This window comes from Perognathus longimembris, chromosome 2 (genome assembly GCF_023159225.1).
Source record: "Perognathus longimembris pacificus isolate PPM17 chromosome 2, ASM2315922v1, whole genome shotgun sequence".
NCBI lineage: Eukaryota > Metazoa > Chordata > Mammalia > Rodentia > Heteromyidae > Perognathus > Perognathus longimembris.
In genome coordinates, this window is record NC_063162.1 from 20849302 (window position 1) to 20870510 (window position 21209).

At 43.7% G+C, this 21209-nt stretch overlaps 1 protein-coding gene across 1 annotated transcript in view; it reads right to left on the bottom strand.

Annotated features, from left to right (window-relative positions):
- Positions 1-21209, bottom strand: part of Wbp1l (WW domain binding protein 1 like) — a 58103-nt gene extending 36894 nt beyond the window's left edge. Inside the window, exon 1 of the mRNA XM_048338349.1 lies at positions 20988-21209. Within this exon, the coding sequence (XP_048194306.1) occupies positions 20988-21077 (90 nt within the window). The 5' untranslated portion in view covers positions 21078-21209. The remainder of the gene's footprint in view (positions 1-20987) is intronic.

The window sequence follows — 21209 nt, forward strand, 5'->3', positions numbered from 1 at the left end:
CAAAGCAAGGGGGCTCTACTACTAAACTGTAATTCCCAGCTCAGAAATAACTCTTGAGGATAAGTCTTCAAATGAACCTTATCAATTCAAAGCTTCTTTCTAGTAACTTTTTTTTTTAATGCCAGTACTGGGGACTTGAACTCAGGGCCTGCATGCTATCTCTTCGTTTTTTCACTCAAAATAGCACTACACTTTTGGCTTTCTGGTGATTCACTGGAGATAAAGAGTCTCCAAGTTTCCTGCTCAGGATGGCTTGCTTCAAACTGCAATCCTCAGGGCTGGGAACATGGCCTAGTGTCAAGAGAGCTTGCCTCGTATACATGAGGCCCTGGGTTCGATTCCCCAGCACCACATATACAGAAAACGGCCAGAAGTGGCGCTGTGGCTCAAGTGGCAGAGTGCTAGCCTTGAGCAAAAGGAAGCCAGGGACAGTGCTCAGGCCCTGAGTCCAAGGCCCAGGACTAGCCAAAAACAAAACAAAACAAACTGCAATCCTCAGGTCTTAGCCTCTGAGTAACTAGGATTACAGGCGTGAGCTACCAGTGCCTGGCCTTCTAATAACTTCACAGACTGCATATTAATTATATTTTCCATTACTCAAAGTGAGTAGAGCTCATTTTTCTTTTCATTTTCTGCAATTTTCCCTCAGTGATATTTACTCAAGGCCTCCAGAACAGTGGCACTGTGCTGAGCATGACTGTAAGTCAGAAATGACTCCTGCAAATTAGAAGCTACCCCACCTAGGACTCACAGAACACAACACTTTTAGAGCACAGTGAGGTGCCCAAAGCATTTCTTGATCATTAGCACCCGGCCAGACAAATAATGCTTGCTGCATCACCAGTGATGGTCAAGGTCACATCAACTATTCTAACAAGGAAACAATTTGAGGCAAGCCATTTCCTCCAGGCTCATGGAAGAATGAACCCCAGCCTCATTGCTATGGAGAAGAGAAAAAAGCTGACCCATAGAAAAAGGTGGCTTTTTGCATGTTTGGGGACCAGGGAGTTATTCTTCAGCATTTTATTCTCAAGACATGGTCACAACAGTCTATCCCATTTCCTCACAAACTGCAGGCAGACAAGACTGGACCCCAAGGCACAGTGGCCAGGGAAGAGCAATGAGGCTGCTTTCAACACCTTCCTCTCATTTCTTCAGTTTCCTGGCAACCCCTGAGAACCAGAAAACACATGCAGCTTGATTAAATCTGGCAGGCAAACTGGAGGCAAGAATATCTTCAGCCACTTCTGGGCAACTCTGCTCTGTACCAACCTAACAAGACAGACCAGCACCTGCAGGTTTCTGTGGAGAAGCCATGGCATAAGCAAACCCATTCATTCCCTCCACACCCACGGAACACCTGTAGCATGCCAGGCGCTTTTCTCGGCACTGAGGATACTGTCATGACCGGAACGCATCTCAAACCTTGCTCTGACATGCTAGAGAAGTAGCTCGCCTTTCTAAATAATACTCAGCAGTGGTGATTTCTGGAAGAAGTAGAACTACAATCATTAGATTTTTTAAGTAAGTAAAAATTCAGTCAAAAGGATCAAAACTGCATCACAGACTTCCCCCTAATGAATTATCCTTTCATGGCTGCTATTTCAGACAGGGTTTCTGACCAGCAATTAATTGTCAGCAATTGTTTTACTTTCACATAGGTTATAAATTTCTGAGTGCAGGGGCTGGGAATATGGCCTAGTGGCAAGAGTGCTTGTCTCAGCCTAGAACACAGAAAACAAAGGGGCATGTTCTCCCTGATATATGACTGTTAACAAAGGGAGACGGAGAGACAGTAGAGACCAAGTCTGTGAATACTGTATATGTTCTTGATACATTGTATATTGCATATATGTCAACCTGACCTAGACAAGGGATAGAAAAACAGGTCGTAAGATATCATAAGAAATGTACACACTGCCCTACTATGTAACTGCACCCTCTTTGCACAACACCTTGTAAAAAAATTTATGTCCAATTAATAAAAAAATAAAATAAAATAAAAAAAGAAAAAAGAAAAAACAAAAAACAAAACAAAACAAAAAAAAGAGTGCTTGTCTCGTATACATGAAGCCCAGGGTTCGATTCCCCAGCACCACATATACAGAAAATGGCCAGAAGTAGCGCTGTGGCTCAAGTGGCAGAGTGCTAGCCTTGAGCAAAAAGAAGCCAGGGACAGTGCTCAGGCCCTGAGTCCAAGGCCAAGGCTGGTTTAAAAAAAAAAAAAAAATTATAAATTTCTGAGTGCAAGGTAGGTAGCACTAAGCCCCTTGCATAACACCCAGCACATACTATGCCCTGAAAAAGTGGTTGCTGACATTCTTCTGACTTACTCCTTGCCTCAGCCACTTACTGATCTGCACTGATGACCAAGATTGGGGTGAGGAAAATTCAGGCATTCCCAGGAAGGTGAGTTTACTTTCTGCCATGTTCTAGAAATGTCACCACAACCTAGTGACAAAATAGTCAGCTTTGAGACTGAAGAAGCAAGAAGTCCATCAACCACTTCTGCTAGTTTGTGCTGAGGAACATGGGAGAAGTTCTTTTAGGTAAGTGATCAGGACACATATATCAAACAAAATCTTCAAATAATTTTAATCATCTGCCTGCCAGTGCAGAATTAATGTCAATACTGAACTTATCAACTTCAAAAGAAAAAAGGAAGTCCATTAAACTACAATTATGCAGGATTGTGCTATCAAAATATTATAGATTAGCCGGGTACTGGTGACTAACTTCTGTAATCAATCCTAGTTACTCACCAGGCTGAGATCTAAAGATTATGGTTTGAAGCCAGTCAGGGCAGCTAAGTTTGTGAGACACTTATCTCCACTTAAATCACAGAAAAAGTCTTGTCCTTGAGCAAAAGGAGCTCAGGGACAGCACCCAAGCCCAGAGGTTCCAGCCTCAGGACCCCAGAAGGAGAAAAAAAAAAAAAAGGTGTTACAGGTTAACTCCAGTGTTTATGGCCCCAAACAGTGTTGGAGGCATCTTTCCCCCAACCCCAGCCCCCCCTTTCTCAGTTCAGAAAACCCTCATAGATAGCATGGATGAAAATGTCCCTCCTAGTAGCACCGTGGCTCAAGTGGTAGAGTGCTAGCAAAAAGAAGCCAGGGATGGTGCTCAGGCCCTGAGTCTAGGCCCAGGACTGGCAAAAAAAATGTCCCTCTTTGAAATCTGATTAACTTACTATTCAAGAAAACACATTGTGCTGGATGCCACTGGCTCATGACTGTCACCCTAGCTACTCAGGAGGCTGAGATCTGAGGATCACAGTTCAAAGCCAGCCCAGGCAGGAAAGTCCATGAGACTCTTATCTTCAATTAACCACCAGAAAACTGAAAATGGCACTGTGGCTCAAGTGGTAGATCACTAGCCCTTAGCAGAAAAGTTCAGGGAGAGGGACTAGCCTCACAACCAACAAGGAAAAAAAAAAGAAAGAAAAACACACTACAAAAGCATACACGGCGGGCTGGGGATATAGCCTAGTGGCAAGAGTGCCTGCCTCGGATACACGAGGCCCTAGGTTCGATTCCCCAGCACCACATATACAGAAAACGGCCAGAAGCGGCGCTGTGGCTCAAGTGGCAGAGTGCTAGCCTTGAGCGGGAAGAAGCCAGGGACAGTGCTCAGGCCCTGAGTCCAAGGCCCAGGACTGGCCAAAAAAAAAAAAAAAAAAAAAAAGCATACACGGAATTCATTTTTACAGTAATCGATATGTCTCTTGACTCTTTTTTTTGCCAGTCCTGGGGCTTGAACTCAGGGCCTGGGCACTGTCCCTGAGCTTCTTTTGCTCAAGGCTAGCACTCTACCCCTTGAGCCACAGCACCACTTCAGCTTTTTCTGTTTATATGGTACTGAGGAATCGAACCCAGGGCTTCATGCATGCTACCAAGCACTCTAACCACTAAGCCACATTCCCATTCTGGTCTTTGGACATTTTTCTAGGTAGCCTATATACCTTTATAACATTTAAATCCTGGGATGGAACAGAGATAGTTATATCAACTCATTCATGACCATGAGCTAGACCCTATGAAACCCCATGTAACCAACACCTCAGAGTCACAACAACCCCACATTATATATTATAGTATGATTACTCCTTTTCAGTTGCAGAAACCAAGCTTATGGAATTCATGTCACTTGCTCAAAGTCACACAGCAGGGAGAGAGTAAGGATCTCAATAGTTTTTGGCTCCAAAGGTTCCTTCGGTCATGATGATACAGAAAATGAGATATCAAGAATCCAGTGTTACAAACAGGGGGGAAAAAACAAATAGCAAAAAATAAATGAGAATCAGGCAAATGCTGAGCAAACAGGCCACTCTTGGTTGGTGCTTCAGAATCCAATCTAGAAGATGAGACTGTCACTTCTACTGGAGCTGAAAGGGTGTTCTGGAGCATGGAGTCATGGATCTTAGGTCTCACTTTGGAGAGCAGAGTCCTGAGGTAAATGCCTAGGAAGGCCCTAATGTTTTTACTGGTTCTCAATACATAACAGATCCCACACAGGAAGCAAAGTGGAGACCTTCCTGGGCCTTGGCTCTCAGATACCATGAAGATCTGTTCCCACACCCAGTTCACCAGGCTCACTGAAGCACAAGGAAACAAGGGCTGAGGACAAGGGTGTCTGACTTTACAATCAAGAAATCTGTCGACAGAGGGCTTTGTCAGAACAGGACAGCAACTGCTAGGCTTCTAGGGTAGAAGATAATCTCCATGCCTAAAGCCCTCTTATTAGAAACTTTGAGTCAAGGCTGCTCTGCATCATAGCACATTTAAGATAAATCTTGTCTTATCTTTCTTAGGTTTGGCACAGACCCATTTAAATGCCTTTAGAGTTCTGGAGAGACTCAGACAGACAGACAGACAAGCAAAGTAAATCTCAGACTCTAAACCACCATTACATTTAGTTGAGGTGTCTGCAGGTGACAAGTGTGAAGCTACATATCAATAAAAGAATCCTAAAGTGATTATTCTAGGGAATACCATGAGATGAATGTCAAAACCAGACAAGATTTCTAGAATCTTGCCAACTAGAAATGTAAAGCACTACTCGGCTGCCAGAAACCAGGAATTTTAGCTTATCTATGTCTTGGGGCTCGACAAAAAAAGACATGCAGCAAGCCTGCTCAGGCAAGAAACATACGCCTTTCCTGGTTTCTGAGTGAGCAGGACAAGGAGTTCTAAAAGCCATGGGGCTTATACTTTCTACAAAGTATGCATCAAAACTTATGGCTGCTTTCCTCCTGCTGAGTTTTTCTGGGAATATGGCTGGGCAGACAGCCCTTAACTGCAATATGTAATCATTTGCTACACAATTCTAACTGGTGTTGACATCTCATGTTCTGCAAATGAAAAACTTGAACTTCAGTGCATTCAGATAACTCATACATGGATACACACCCCAGAGGTCAGGGAGCCAGCATTTTAGCTAGGCCTGTAGGCTTCAAAATGGCTTGAACACACACGGAGATAGTATTTTGGGATTAATTATTGTTATTTCCTCCTCATTTATGACTTGATAGCCAGCAACCCCGTTGTACTGTGGCAATGACAAAGATGTACTATTGGACAAACCAGTGTTGCTCTGGAAGGTTTATTTAGTATATGTGCTGCCAAAGCAAGCACAGGCTTTGTTTATTTTGGGAGAAAAGACGAGCACACACAGAAACAAACATAGAAATGCGTGATAAGTGGGGCAGTGGGGTTGAAACAGAGGTGGAAACAGAAGAAGAGTATGAAGAAGGTATGAACGGCCAAAGAAAGATTTTTGGTTTTTTGTTGTGGTTGGTTTTCTTTGTGTGTGTGTGTGTGTGTGTGTGTGTGTGTGTGTGTGTGTGTGTGTGTGTGTGTGTGTGTGTGTGTTTGTCGGTCGTGAGGCGCGAACTCTGGGCCTGGGCACTCTCCCTGAGCTCTTCAGCTCAAGGCTAGCACTCTAACACTTGAGCCACAGCACCACTTCCAGTTTTCTGGTAGTTAATTGGAGATGAGTCTATGGACTTTCCTGCCCAGGCTGGCTTTGAACTGCAATCCTCAGATCTCAGCCTCCTGAGTAACTAAGATTACAGGCGTGGGCCACCAGCCTGTAATCCTAACTACTCAGGAGGATGAGATTTGAGGATTGCAGTTCAAAGCCAGCCCACAGGCTGGAAAGTCTGTGAGATTTTTCCTTAATTACAATGAACCAACAGAATACTGGAGTGGAGCGATAGTTCAAAGTGGTAAAGTGGGGCTGGGAATATGGCCTAGTGGCAAGAATGCTTGCCTCATATACATGAAGCCCTGGGTTCGATTCCTCAGCACGACATATATAGAAAAGGCCAGAGGTGGTGCTGTGGCTCAAGTGGCAGAGTACTTGCCTTGAGCAAAAAGAAGCCAGGAAAAGTGCTCAGGCCCTGAGTTCAAGGCCCAGGACTGGAGAAAAAAAAAGCTTACGCTCATAGAGGGCTGTCTCCAGGCTAATAGGTTCTTAATAGCTTCTGTAACTTGAGCTTCAAGAACAAAATAGCCTTATTTTTAAACCAAAATATTAGGCTTGTTTTTCCTATCATGTACACAGTTCAACCCCAACCAAAATACCCAGTAGCCAAAAATTACAGGGAAAAGGCAGATAGCTCAGAGCTATCAATCCCCAGATGCATTGCATACTCCTGTACTAAAGACTGGAATCAGAGATCTGGGACCAGGAGTTGGTGGCTCATATATATAATCCTAGCTAATAAGAAGGCTTACATCTGAGGATCTCCATTCAAGCCAGCAGGGCAGACAAACCTGAGAGATTAACCAATTAACCAGCAAAAAGCCAGAAATGAAGCTGCGGCTCAAGTGATGGATGAGTGCTAGCCTTGAACACAAAAGTGTAGGGACAGGCCCCAGGCCCTGAGTTCATGCCCAAGACTAGCACCAAAAAAAAAAAAAAAAATGGGGGGGGGGAATGCGGGGAGAGAAAACAAAACTAAATACCTAAATGTTGATGTAGGTGACATTTTCTCAGCCAAGAGAACATGACAAATAGCTACAAGATCATAGGAGCACCTGAATATCATGCTAGACTCAGAAGCTCTGATGAAGGAATTAGAAACCTCCAAGAATCTCATTACATTACGTGCTTCTCTAATTTCTCAGCTGAGGAATTTTAAGTACCTAAATAAAACATCTCAAAGGCCAATTTCCTTTTCTCCAGGTAGAGTAAAAAACATGATCTAATTCCCTAGTTTTTTGATTATGAGGAAAGAAGGAAGCTGCTCTGGCTTTGTTCCCTAGTGACCTGATAACTCCATCAGTAACACCTAGTAGCTGCCTTTTTTGCATAAAGGATTGTGAAATTTAATAAGGTTTAGCTGGAAGCACAGCTCATGGCACCATGCCTCCCTCATTTCCTGGGCCTTACGCAAATTAAACATTACATCCTCCCTCCTTTGGCTAGTTACTACAAATCTATTCCAGGTCTAAGAATTTATGTTCAAGGGGCTGGGAATATGGGAATATGGCCTAGTGGTAAGAGCACTTGCCTCGTATACATGAAGCCTTGGGTTCAATTCCCCAGCACCACATATGCAGAAAATGGCCAGAAGTGGTGCTGTGGCTCAAGTGGCAGAGTGCTAGCCTTGAGCAAAAGGGGGACAGTGCTCAGGCCTTGAGTCCAAGCCCCAGGAAAGGCCAAAAAAAAAAAAAAAAAAATTTATGTTCAAAAATGCCAGAAGAAAACATTAATACAATTGGTCTTTCACATAGGTTGCAAGAAATAAGGAAACTTCTGAAACAATGTTTGCACCCAAATCAAATACACAAAGGTGGTGAACTAGACAAAACCTTAAGCAGGGTATTTTGAGCCCTTTTTTGTCATAAAACAGCCAACCACAGCTACACCTGAACTTTGACTCTATCTCCAAGCCGAAGAAGTAAAAACAATCCAGCATATAACAGGGAGGAAACCTACTTCAAAAGCACCTTCACTGGGGGTCTGGGATACAATTCATGAGATGAGAAAAGCAGCAGAGCAAAAGCAGGACTGGTTGGAGACAGGCTTCCCCCAAAGCATAAGAAGAAAGCGCTAATAGTACCTTTGGGAAAGGCACACCAAAGAAGGAAGAGGGCACACAAGTCGCTGTCCAACCCTGAAAAAAATTAGCAAGCGCCAGGATCGCTGCACTTACAACCAAGGTTCTCCTACTTGCTTCTTATATTAGCCGGTAACTAAGGATACTAATATTGCCACTTGCCAAAGAGGTAGAACATAGATCTGAAAATGCCTGGTCACTTAGAACTAGACTTTCTGGGACTGATGGAAGGGAAGTCCCCCATATAAGTCTCCAGCCAGTGATGCCCAATGAAAAAATCATTTTTCTTTAACCTAGATTTTGTCAGAACTCTGAAATTCATTCTAGATCTGGCATGCTACCACCCAAGCTCATGACCCAAGGCCAGCTAACCTCCCAGAGCCTCCTCATTTCTACCAACACTATCCAAAGAAGGCTCCACAGTCAGCCAGTTCCATAGTAAGAGGCACAAGTGGCTAAAGAGGGCCTTGCCCCGCAGAATCACATGCATATGCTAACAGACCTCTGAAGAGGGTAGAGTTGAAAAAAAAAAAAAAAAGCCTGTTTGGCCACAAGACCCTAACAGCACAGATTTGTTCCTGAACATTTGTTCACAGCATCATTATCTCTCTGATGACCTTCAGCCTCCAAATTGTATTCCATCTGTCCCAGTGAAAGAGCACTGCTCAAAATGCCTGAGAAATGCTCAATGTTGTAGCTTAAGAGCAGGTATAGTCAGCCAGGCATAAGACAGGGAAACACGACTTATACCCCTGGACAGCTAAAGGAGGATGGGAGTTGCTAGAGAAGATACACTGATGGGTCTCTTTATTTTCCCATTTTCTGAACATGTGTACAATCCCAGATAAGAGAATTTTTCCAAATATTCTCTACCACAGCAATTGAGGGGCAAAAGTCCTAAGTTAATCTTTCACTTAGCAGAAGTTGGAAATGGATACATGGGTCAAAGAAAATGACAAAGCAGGCAGGTGTCAGTGGCTCACACTATAATCCTAGCTACTCAGGAGGAGGCGATCTAAGGATCACTGAGCAGTACAGTAAGCCCGAGCAGTAGAACCTATAAGACTCTGATCACTAACCAGCAAAAAGCCAGAAACAGAGTCATGGCTCAAGTGGTCCAGCACTAACTTTGAGAAGAAAAAAAAAAAAACAAACCAAGTGAAAGTGAGACACTGAATTTAAGCTCTAGCACCAGCGGACATGCACACACGCATACACATACACACAACGCAAATGAAAGAAAATAGATTAACTGGACTTTAGAATCATTTTCTTTCAAAGGAAGAGTGAGGGAAATTTGAGAATGTGTTTGTAGTTTATATGTGTCTGATAAGAGACTACTACAGATTTATTAGCATAGGCATGTTTCTCTAGGAGATCTCAGACTTCGCTGGCCACATGTGCTTCTTATCTCAGAAATGGGAGGGAGGGAGGGAGGATTGCTGGAAAGACCCATCTCATCTAATATGAAAAAATGATTCAGGGGCTGGGGATATGGCCTAGTGGTAAAGTGCTCACCTGGTATACATGAAGCCCTGGGTTTGATTCCTCAGCACCACATATATAGAAAAAGCCGGAAGCGGCGCTGTGGTTCAAGTGGTAGAGTGTTAGCCTTGAGCAAAAAAAGAAGCCAGGGACAGTGCTCAGACCCTGAGTTCAAGCCCCAGGACTGGCAAAAAACAAAACAAAAAAAGAAAAATGATTCACATGCCCTTTGGACTAGGAATTGGCCAAAAGAGAATCTTCTTCCTCTTCTAGAATCAAATCTTCAGTCAGAGAATAGAGAAGCCCTAAGGCTTCCTCAAAGGTTAGACGCTGTTCTATTTTATAACATTCTAAGTATTTACCTAACATAACCCTGAGCTAGGAGTTAGTCTCCCTACTTTCCAGTTTAGGAAATTGAATTAATGAACTAGCCCAACATTATGTGACCAGCAAGGGCACAGCTGGCTTCAGATGCAGTCAGGTTCTGAACCTGACCTCTTAGCAATGCCACTTTCAACTATCCCTACTTCTGGGAGGCCCATAGACTTAGTGTGACATATTGTAATTGGGCCTAAACTCCCCATTACCTCTAACATCTTCCAAGGTACCACAAATCACTTCCTTAACACATGGATGGACACACCAAGCCTTCAACTACAGGCTTGCTGTCCTTGGGTGAACCCCTCTCCTGGTTCCATGCAGTTCTGGCTTGCAGACAGGAAGGAAAGTGGAGCTAAGTAAACAAGAGACCAATAGGCTCTTTTGAGGAAGCAGTCTGAAATGTTCCCAAGGTGCAGGTAATGAGTCAGAAAACCCATCTTCAAGGGTAAACAGGGGCAGGTGAAGAAGTAGAGTGTACATGGTAGAGGGAATCCTTGTACATCCAATAGATGGGAATATAAACGAACACAAACACTCTGAAGAGCAACTTGGCACTATCTACCCCAACTTTTTAAAATGTACCTATTCCTATAAAACTATAACCTGAAAATTGCATGTCCAGGAACCTACTGTAAAGAAGCAAGCAGTCTACTGCTAAGCCACATTCCCAGCCCACCTTGAGCTTCTTTTACTCAAGGCTAGTGTTCTACCACTTGAACCACAGTGTCATTTTCTAATTTTTATGAGTAGTTTATTGGAGATAAGTCTCACAGCGTTTCCTGCCCAGGCTGGTTTCAAACTGCAATCCTCAGATTTTAAGCTTCCTGAGTAGCTAGGATAAAGGCATGAGCCATCAGTGCCCAGATTTCTGTGTTAACTAGCACTGTCTTGAGCATATGTTGTTTTGTGTAATTAAAAACTAATATAGAGGGCTGGGAATGTGGCTTAGCAGTTGAGTGCTTGCCTAGCATGCATGAAGCCCTGGGTTCGATTCCTTAGCACCACATACACTGAAAAAGCCAGAAGTGGCACTGTGGCTCAAGTGGTAGAGTGCGAGCCTGGAGCAAAAGGAAGCCAGGGATAGTGGTCGAGCTCTAAGTTTAAGCACCAGGACTGGCAAAAAAAATCAAAACAGACCATGCTTTTGTAACTTCATGCTAGGACCCACCCTGCCAAGCCACAATTATTCTTGCAACATCTTATATTTTCACCTCTTCCAAAACAAGTTTAAAGTTAAATTCTTCAAAACACCTCTGAGAACGTATGAAACTGTAACCACTCTGTATATCAGTTTGATAATAAAAATTTGAAAAAAAAAAACAAAAAACCTCTGAGATCTTAAATCAAAGCTTGGCTTAGCTCTGTAAAGAAGATAGTTACAGGAACAAAAGATACTTGGCTCACTTGTTTCCTCATAGAATGGAAAGAAGAAAGCCAAAAGTAAACAACAGAGCAGCTATGGGAATGTGAGTAAGCCAGAATATCCCAGAAACCCACTCCATGCAAGACTGATGATCAGAAGTCTAAGAGGGTGACCTACTTTAATTCCCACATTAGGAAAAACCTGGAATTGAATCAACAAGCCACAGAATCCAGTAGGATGAGATTAGTTTCCCCTTCCATGACCTCCCAGGTTGCAATGCTCTGGATTTACTTGTTTGTGGTTTTCCCATCCCATGCTGAGGGCAGCCTGTGCTCCACCCAGTGGTACTCAAAAGCATGACAGGGATATGCCCACAGGCTTGCCCCCCACCCAGTGTATGCCATGGAGTAGACAGGTCCAATACCTGTCATCACTGCTACCTGTCACTACCTGTTCTTGGATATGTCAATAATCACAAGATCAAGGGCACCAATGGTATCCGTGACTGGGGCTCAGGCAAGCAGTGTGCCCAGGTACTACTGTACCAATTAGATTCTGTACAAACTAGCTCCTGTTGGCCCCTCAAATGTTAATCCTAAGAATTGGAGCAGGCAAGGGAGAGGCCCTCTCCGGTGTATGGATGGCCAGATATTAAAAAAGTGGGAATTTTTAATCCAAAACAATCCAAGACACTCAGCATCCATAAAGATTTACCAGCTGATGCCAAACACCCATTGATAAATACCAGCTCATCCTTGGAGGCATGAAAGAGGGGGCTCTCCTCTAGGTATAGCCACTCTCATCCTAATAGGTCCAGAACATTTGTCTTCCCTTGTGGCAGAATCTGAGAACAGTATTCGTGAGAACAAACCAGTGTTCCTAGGGCCAAAAATGAGCATAGAACTAAAACTTGGAAAGGGGAAAGGAAAAAGTTCTAAGAACATGACTCAGTTCAGATTGGTTATGGGACCACAGAGGACACTGGGAAAAGAAAGTAACTGGCCATCAAGCTTTCACTGGGGTGAAAACAAATTATATTCTAAAACCAGAAGGGCAGATCAAAGCAAGAGATAACAGTTAAAGATGGGGTAAATCTAGCATGCACAAGGCCCTGGGTTTCATCTCCAGCCCTGCAAAACACTAACAAACCAAAAACTGGGGCAATAAAAGAGGCTCACCTGTTCACTGAATCACAGATCAAAGAACACTTTATTCAAGATGTTTGATATTAGCTGACAGAGTTGTCTGCTAAGGTCCATCACTGAAATTTCGGTATACTAAAGCTTCAAAGTTGGGAGTTAGAGGTTACTTCATGTGATTCCCAATGCCATTCTCTTGGTGAGAAGGCTGACCTCAAACTCTGCAATAGTGAGGCGCTGGTAACGAATGGGCAAATACCACTAACCCGGGACTTCACATCCACACCAGGTGGACATTTTGGGCCATACAACTCTTGTTGAGAGGCTGACAAGAGTGTGGATGTTTAGCAACATGGCTGGCCTTCACACACTACATGCCAGCAACACTCTCACGTTGTCTCCAAGCATTTGGAGACTGTCTACACAAACAGTTTCACCATGGAAAGTGGTCTATACAGCTAAAAGATCACAAAAATAACCTAAACCCATATGCAGAACAGAATCAATAAGGTTGAACTCCCCAGATCTAACTTTCAACTTAGTTTGGTTGGGAGTTGACAGTAACTTGCCAACTACCATGCATTCTGAGGACCAGTAACAGTGATGATTGTTACCATGTTTGCTCATTAAATATATTCCAGGAATGTTACATGTCTCTTTTCCTCACCACAACTCCATATGATACATGCTAGCATTCTCATTTGGTAGAGAAGGAACACAAAGATAAGTAACTTTCTTAAGTACAGTGTCAGATTTTTAAGTGGTCTCACCCCAGAGTCCATGACCTCAACACTGCTACACAATGCCAAACTCTACAATGGAAAGCTGTTAGATCAACGTGCCCATTATGTAGTCACTAGCTACATGTGCCTGTTTAATTCTATTTGTTTAACTAACATACCACTTTGGAAAATTCTGGCAGTTCCTCAAAAAGCTACACACAAGAGTTACCATTTTACTCAGAAATTCCCACTAGGATATACCCAGGAGAATTGAAAACATATGTCTAGCAAAAATTACTACACCAACATTCATAGCAACGTTATTCCTAACAGCCAATAGTGGAAAAACCACAAATAACCATCAACTGACAAATGGATAAATAGATATGGTATATTTGTACCATGTATATTATTGGCCACTAAAAAGGAATGTACTGGGCTGGGAATATGGCCTAGTGACAAGAGTGCTTGCCTCCTATACATGAAGCTCTCGGTTCGATTCCCCAGCACCACATATATGGAAAACGGCCAGAAGGGGCGCTGTGGCTCAGGTGGCAGAGTGCTAGCCTTGAGGAAGAAGCCAGGGATGGTGCTCAGGCCCTGAGTCCAAGGCCCAGGACTAGCCAAAAATAAATAAATATATATATAAATAAAAATAAAATAAAATAAAAAGGAATGTACTGATATATCCTACGCCATGGATAAATTAGGGCTGAGAATGTGGCTTAGTTGTAGAATGTGGCCTAGCATGCATGAAGCCTTGGGTTTGATTCCTCAGTACCACATAAAGAGAAAAAGCTGGAAATGGCGCTATGGCTCAAGTGGCAGAATGCTAGCCTTGAGCAAAAGAAACTCAAGGACAGTGCTCAGACCCTGACTTCAAGCCCCAGGACTGGCAAAAAAAAAAAAGGATAAATCATAAACTATTATGTTATACAAAGGCCAATCATGAAAGACCACAAAGCACATTATCTCATTTATATGAAATGTTCAGAACAGGTAAATCCATAGAAAGAGAGAGTAGATTAGTGGTTGCCAAGGGCTGGTATTAGAGGGAATGGAATAGAAAGCAATTGCTCATGGCTATGGGCTTTCTTTCAGGAGTGATGAAAAAGTAAAATTAGACAACACTAATGCAAACATGATTCTGTGATGCTATAAGAGAAGCAATCTTGGCCTTGAGCTGGAAGAAGCCAGGGACAGTGCTCAGGCCCTGAGTCCAAGGCCCAGGACTGGCCAAAAAAAAAAAAAAAAAAAGAGAGAAGCAATCTATATAGTTTAAAAGGATGACTGGTATGTAAATGACATCATAATAAAGTCATTAAAAATTAGATAATTAGGGCTGGGAATATGGCCTAGTGGCAAGAGCCCTTGCCTCCTACACATGAAGCTCTCGGTTCGATTCCCCAGCACCACATATATGGAAAAAACGGCCAGAAGGGGCGCTGTGGCTCAGGTGGCAGAGTGCTAGCCTTGAACGGGAAGCCAGGGACAGTGCTCAGGCCCTGAGTCCAAAGCCCAGGACTGGCAAAAAAAAATTAGATAATTAGGGGGCTGGGAATATGGCCTAGTGGCAAGAGTGCTTGCCTTATACATGAAGCCCTGGGTTCGATTCCTCACCACCACATATATAGAAAAATCCAGAAGTGGTGCTGTGGCTCAAGTGGCAGAGTGCTAGCCTTGAGCAAAAAGAAGCCAGGGACAGTGCTCAGGCCCTGAACTCAAGCCCCAGGACTGGCCAAAAAAAAAAAAAGACAATTAAAATTCAGTCTCATTGGGTGCTGGTGACTTATGACTATATTCCTAGTTACTTAGGAGGCTGAAATCTGAAAGTTTCTTATTGAAGCTAGACTGGGCAGAAAAATCTGTGAGACTTTTATCTCCAATTAGCCAGCAAAAGGCCAGAGGTAGAGGTGTGGCTCGAGTGGTGAAAAGCCAGCCTTGGAGTTGCAGGGGGATTCAGTTTCTCTAGTATCCTAGCCACAGTTTAAGGGTAGCTAAACAGCTACACGTGCCCAAGTGACTACTGACATGGGCAGCCCCGAGGTCACTACCAGCATCACAGCAAGTTCTACTGCACAGCACCGCAATAGGCAAAAGATGAAAAGCCTCCTCACCAGCTGACCACAGCCTCCTTTTCAAAGCTCACCTTTCGCATTCCTCCACACTCCCACACTCAAAGCTTCCACCACCAACTATGTTACCTCCCTACAGGCTCCCCTTCTTGGCCTGTGGATATCCTCATGCATCCATACCATATCTGCCCTTGCTACACAATTGCACACCTTTGAGGTCAGGAATGCTGTATGCTAACTTGATGGTTACCAGAGCCTAGCAATAGCTTACTGGACTTCAATACATGAACACCCTTTGAATTCCACAAAATTCCACTTGGAAAGATTTGCTGAAATTCAAGGTGTTGATTTTAGATACTCACTAAGGCAATGAGGTAATGGGGGCTAGTCTCCGGAAGCTTTACACCCCACTATTCTACAAGAAGAAATGACAGTGATTGCCCTGAAATGCTTCTTGTAAGAAAAGTGAATAGAGCTGGATATGATAGTTATGCTTATAATCCCACATAGGGGGCTACACAGTAAGGCTTTGTCTCAAAAAAATAAAAGTGATATACAGCTAAGGGGTGTGGTGTTTAAAAAGATTGCTGGTTGCTGGTGGCTTGTGCCTGAGATCCTAGCTACTCAGGAAGCTGCGATCTAAGGATTACAATTCAAAGCCAGCTTGGGCAAAAAAGTCTTATTTCCATTTAACTACTCAAAAACTGGAAGTGGAGCTGTGGTTCAAAACAGTAGAGCACTAGCCTTGAGCACAAGAGCTCAAGGACAGTACCCAGGCCCTGAGTTCAAACCCCACAACCAACAACAACAACAACAACAACAAAAAGACAGCTGGAGCTGTGCCCTATCCAACTTAAAGGGTTGTTGTTGTTTGTTGTAGGGCTGAACTCAGGGTCTGGACACTGTCGTTGAGCTTCTTTGTGCTCAAGGCTAGGACTCTACCACTTGGACCACAACACTTCAGGTTTTTGAGTGGTTAATTGCAGATAAGAGTCTCACAGAAATTTTTCTGCCCAGGCTGGCTTGGAACTGAAATCCTCAGATCTTTGCCTCCTGAGTAGCTAGGACTATAGGCGTGAGCCACTCGCACCTGGCAAGTTTTTTGGCTGACAAGAGAAAGGACTACATCTTCATAGATATGTGCCTAGACCATTGGCTGAGCCACCTTAGGGAAAGTAGATTTTCTACAACTTTATTTCAAAATAATACAGCCAAATACTCTGGTTAGAAAGACAACTCTATGTTATCTCACCCATGATTTAACTAAAGCAAACAAATGCCAAGGCCTTCCCATTTGGAAACTCTGCTGCTTTCTTAATTCTTTACAGGTTCAAGGAATCAAATCTGTGAGTCACAGTGTCCTATGGAAAAGTTAAATCAAAGCTCTAATTGTAGGAGAGAGTTAAGCTGATGAACTTTCCTGGCCTGCATAGCAAGGAATGGTTGTTGCAGCTGGGCCCTTGGTATACACCTATCATCCTAACTACTCAGGCAAACACAGGAAGATGGCAGGCCAAGGTTAGCCCAGACAAATGGTTCTGGAGGCCCCATTTAATAGATTCATTTTAGAGAGAAAAATACACTGAGGAATCCATACTACTTTCCATATAGAATGAGTTCAGCAAGTCCTCTGTAATTCAGAGTGAGTTGGATGGAAGTCACTGTTAAAATAAGGACAGAGCTGGGACTATGGCCTAGTGGCAAGAGTGCTTGCCTCATATACATGAGGCCCTGGGTTCGATTCCTCAGCACCACGTACATAGAAAACGCCCAGAAGTGGTGCTGTGGCTTAAGTGGTAGAGTGCTAGCCCTGAGCAAAAAGAAGTGGGACAGTGCTCAGGTCCTGAGTCCAGTCCCCAGGACTGCCAAAAAAAAAAAAAGAGAGAGTATGAGAAGTCTGTTCTATGCCAAATGCTCTCCAGCCTTTTTTTTTCCTTCCTAGTTTGCACAAACCAAAAACAAAAATTTAAGAAAACATTAAATGACTAAATTGTGATGAATTCAGAGTTAATAATGATATTATAACTTCCCTTCCAAAGGTTAAAAATCTAAACACAAATCTTACCATAGATACCAAGGACTCTAGGATACAAAGAGAGAAGGGTATTCGGAGTGTGATGGGAATTATGGGAGGTGTTAAGAGTAAGGGTTATGAAGCAGGTTAGGGAGAGAGAGGCAGATCATATAAATATTTCCCTTCAAGTTGTAACCATCTAAGAGCTATTGGTTAATGCTAGGACCCATCCAAACAGAACAAAGTACAAAAGCCATTCTCCACTCTGCCCCTAAAAATACCAGAAATATAGTTTTTAAATGTTTAATTGCAAAAACCCTGCAATATCATGCAAATAAGGCAAGACACCGAAGATCCTCTTCTCCATTTCACCATTTTCTAGGCTCCAGGACCCCAAACCACCACTTTCCCTCCTTTTCCTTGCTTGAGTGGATCACCTTGCCCATCTCCAAAGGCTCTACATTCTCAAAGCAACCCTCTAATGAGGTTTTCTTTTCTCTTTTCTTTTTGTGCCAGTGCTTAAGCTTGAACTCAAAGCTTGGGCCCTGTCCCTGACCTTTTTGCTCAAGGCTATAACTTAACCAAGCCACAGCTCCATGTTCAGCTTTGGGGTGGTTAACTGGAGAGTCACATAGACACTTTCTTGCCTGGCTTCCAGCTGTGATCGTCAGATCTCAGCTTCCTGAGTAGCTAGAGCACCACAGGCACCCAGCTCTAAGTTTATATTTTATTTTATTTTAATTAAAAAAAATTTTTTTTTGCCAGTCCTGGGACTTGAACTCAGGGTCTGAGCACTGTCCCTGGCTTCTTTTTGCTCAAGGCTAGCACTCTACCCCACTTGAGCCACAGCGCCACTTCTGGCCTTTTCTGTATATGTGGTGCTGTGGAATCGAACTCAAGGCTTCATGTATACGAGGTGAGCACTTTACCACTAGGCCATATCCCCAGCCCCTAAGTTTATACTTTAATGGTTATTAGAAATAGCCTTTTTAATTTTTTTTGGTCAGTCCTGGGTCTTGAACTCAGGGCCTGGGCACTGTCCCTCAAGGCTAGCACTCTACCACTTGAACCATAGTGCTACTTCCAGCTATTTCTGTTTATGTGGTACTGAGGAGTTGAACCTAGGGCTTCATGTATGCTAGGGCTTCATGTATGCTGTCACTAAGCTACATTCTTAGCCCAGAAATAGCCTTTTTGAGATTGAAATGCACATATGCAAGAGAAAAGCAGTTTCATTCTATATCTTGTTCCAAAAATACCTAATTTAGTTTTGCTAATCCTAGTAAAGTTACTAGTAACTTTTCAAGAGACAAAATTAGTTTCTGTTCTCTTGTTTATATGCTAACCAGGAAAACAACAAGCACCAACAAAAACTAAAAATGGAGGTTCTAGTACTAGAAAAGAGTAATTGACTATAAAATGAATTATTTCTGTATTTTTTTGTCTTTTCTTTTCTTTTCTTTTTTTTTTTTTTTTTTTTGGTACTGTGGATCGAACCCAGGACATTGCACTTGCTGGGCAAGCGCTTTGCCACTGAGCTACATCCCAGCCCAAAATGAACTATTTCATTCAGCTTATTTCCAATATACATAAATACATTCTGAGGGGGCTGGGAATATGGCCTAGTGGTAAAGTGCTCACCTCATATACATGAAGCCCTGGGTTCAATTCCTCAGCACCACATATATAGAAAAAGCTGGAAGTGGTACTGTGGTTCAAGTGGTAGAGTGCTAGCCTTGAGCAAAAAGAAGCCAGGGACAGTGCTCAGACCCTGAGTTCAAGCCCCAAGATTGGCAAAAAAAAAAACCCAAAACAAAACAAAAAATACATTCTGAGGGGAAAAAATGCAATGCTTCAATGGATGAACTGAAAACAAACTGCTAGTATATACACACAATAGTGTATTATTCAACCATGAAAAAGGAATGAAGCCCTAGTACATACTGTTAGATTAACCTTGGAAACATGAAGTGAAAGAAAACAAATGCACAAGACACATATTGTAGAATATAAAATATACAGAAAAGGAAAATTCATACAGACTGGAGACTGGTTGCTGCCTGGAGTTACCGTGAGAACAGGGAGTAACTGGTTAATGAGAACAAGGTTTTCTCTGGGATGATGTAAATGTTTTGGAACTAGATAGAGGTGGTGGTTGTGCAACATTGTGAATGTACAAAGCAGTGAACTGTCACTTTAAAACTGTTGGTTTAGTTATGTGAATTTCAACTCACTTTAAAAAAAAGTCAATCAAGCTGGGTGTGGTGTCATATGATGTTAAAACAAGCACTGGGAGGCAGAGACAGGAGGATCTCACAGCCTGAGGCCAGCCTGGGCTAAACAAAGAGCAATCAATAAATCACAGTACTTGGAAGGCACTGAGTCCATAGAAGAAGGTTCAAGAGTTCAAGGCCAGGTCTCAAATATACACACAATAACAAAACTCAGCTTTTGAAAGTTGAGGATACAAATAAGCAAAATAAGATCTATGTGAGTGTGTGAAAAATCCGCCCTTAAACTTCTAGAGGAAAGATAAATATTTCTGCTCTTGGTCACCTTAAGTTCAGGTGCTAAGTTGTAGAGACTTTGTCTCTGGACTGTATATCTCTGTGAATGGATGTCTTTCTAGAAAAGACATGGAGAGGAACAAAAATCGCAGAAAATAATGTGGTAAAAGCTTTTGCCAACTGTAAGAGAGAGGAGTGGTTCCCCCTATTGCACCCCACCCAATTTGGCACCAAGAGGAATGCTCCCATTAGGGTTTAAAAGTGCCAGTAAAAGCTGGAATCAACATAGGCAAACTTCTTTGCCTGGAAAAAAGGGCAAGCCACCCAGCAAGTAAAGCTGGGGGGCTCCATTTGGGTTCATTCTCTTATCTGAACCACTCTTTGCTCAAAAGCCCTGAGCTGACTCAAATCAGAATCGGTGACTGGCTCTCCCAAGGGCCTGCCTCACTCACACAGCCAGGGCTGAGGGGGGCCTCACCTTCATCCCACCTACCTTCCAAGAATCTTGACTTCAATATGTCACCAAGGCACAAAGACAAGCACTATTACAAATGGAGCCAAGAGTCAGGCACTGGTGGCTCAGGCCTGTGGTCTCACTAGCTACACAGGAGGCGGAAATCTGCGGGAAAGTCCATGAGACTCTTAGCTCCAATGAACCACCAAAAAGCTGGATGTTGAACTGTGGTTCAAGTGGTAGAGCACTAGTCTTAAGAGAAAAAAAAAATCTCGGGGACAGCCTTCAGGCCCTGAGTTCAAACCCCAGGACCAGCACAAAACAAAAATGAAGCCAAGATGCCTTCAAACTTCCCGGTCCAGTTTGAAATAAATATCCTTTCAGGCCAGCTCAGCAGCTGTGTACCCCTAGGGAAACACCGACGTGCACACAGCCTCGGCCACCTGCCCCAAAGATGGTGGGGGCAAGGAGTTGGATTCGCCCCACAGGTTCAGTAACAGTCACTGCCAGACACCTACCATGCCCGCCGTCTCAAAGGCCCCTGCGTCTCTGGGTATCCGGTTCACCACCTCCCTGGCATCAACACCCTCACAGGTGTTCCTCACTCACAACACCAACGCCCCCTTGGCTCCAGTCTATGCCGGACACCGGCATTCCTCTCCGTACCGCTCAACTCTTCACAACAACAACCCTCCAAACCCCTCTAGCCCAGTCTCCACCACCTCACCCCACCTCACTCCACCTCCGGCTCCCAGCCCGGCCCGGACGCCCCCTCCTCTTACCTGCGGGGGTTCAGCCCTGGCTGACAGGGGACCGGGCAGCGCCTGGAGGAGCAGGAGCGCCATGCCACCCAGGAGCCTTCTCCTCTCCATCCCCCTCCGGCTCCTGCTCCTCCGCCACGGCGCCGCCACCTTCCTCCTCCGCCTCCCTCTCTTTTTCCTTCTCTTTCCTTCTTCCCTTCTTTCCTGTTTCACTCTCCCCTCCCGCTTCCGGCTCGGCTCTGC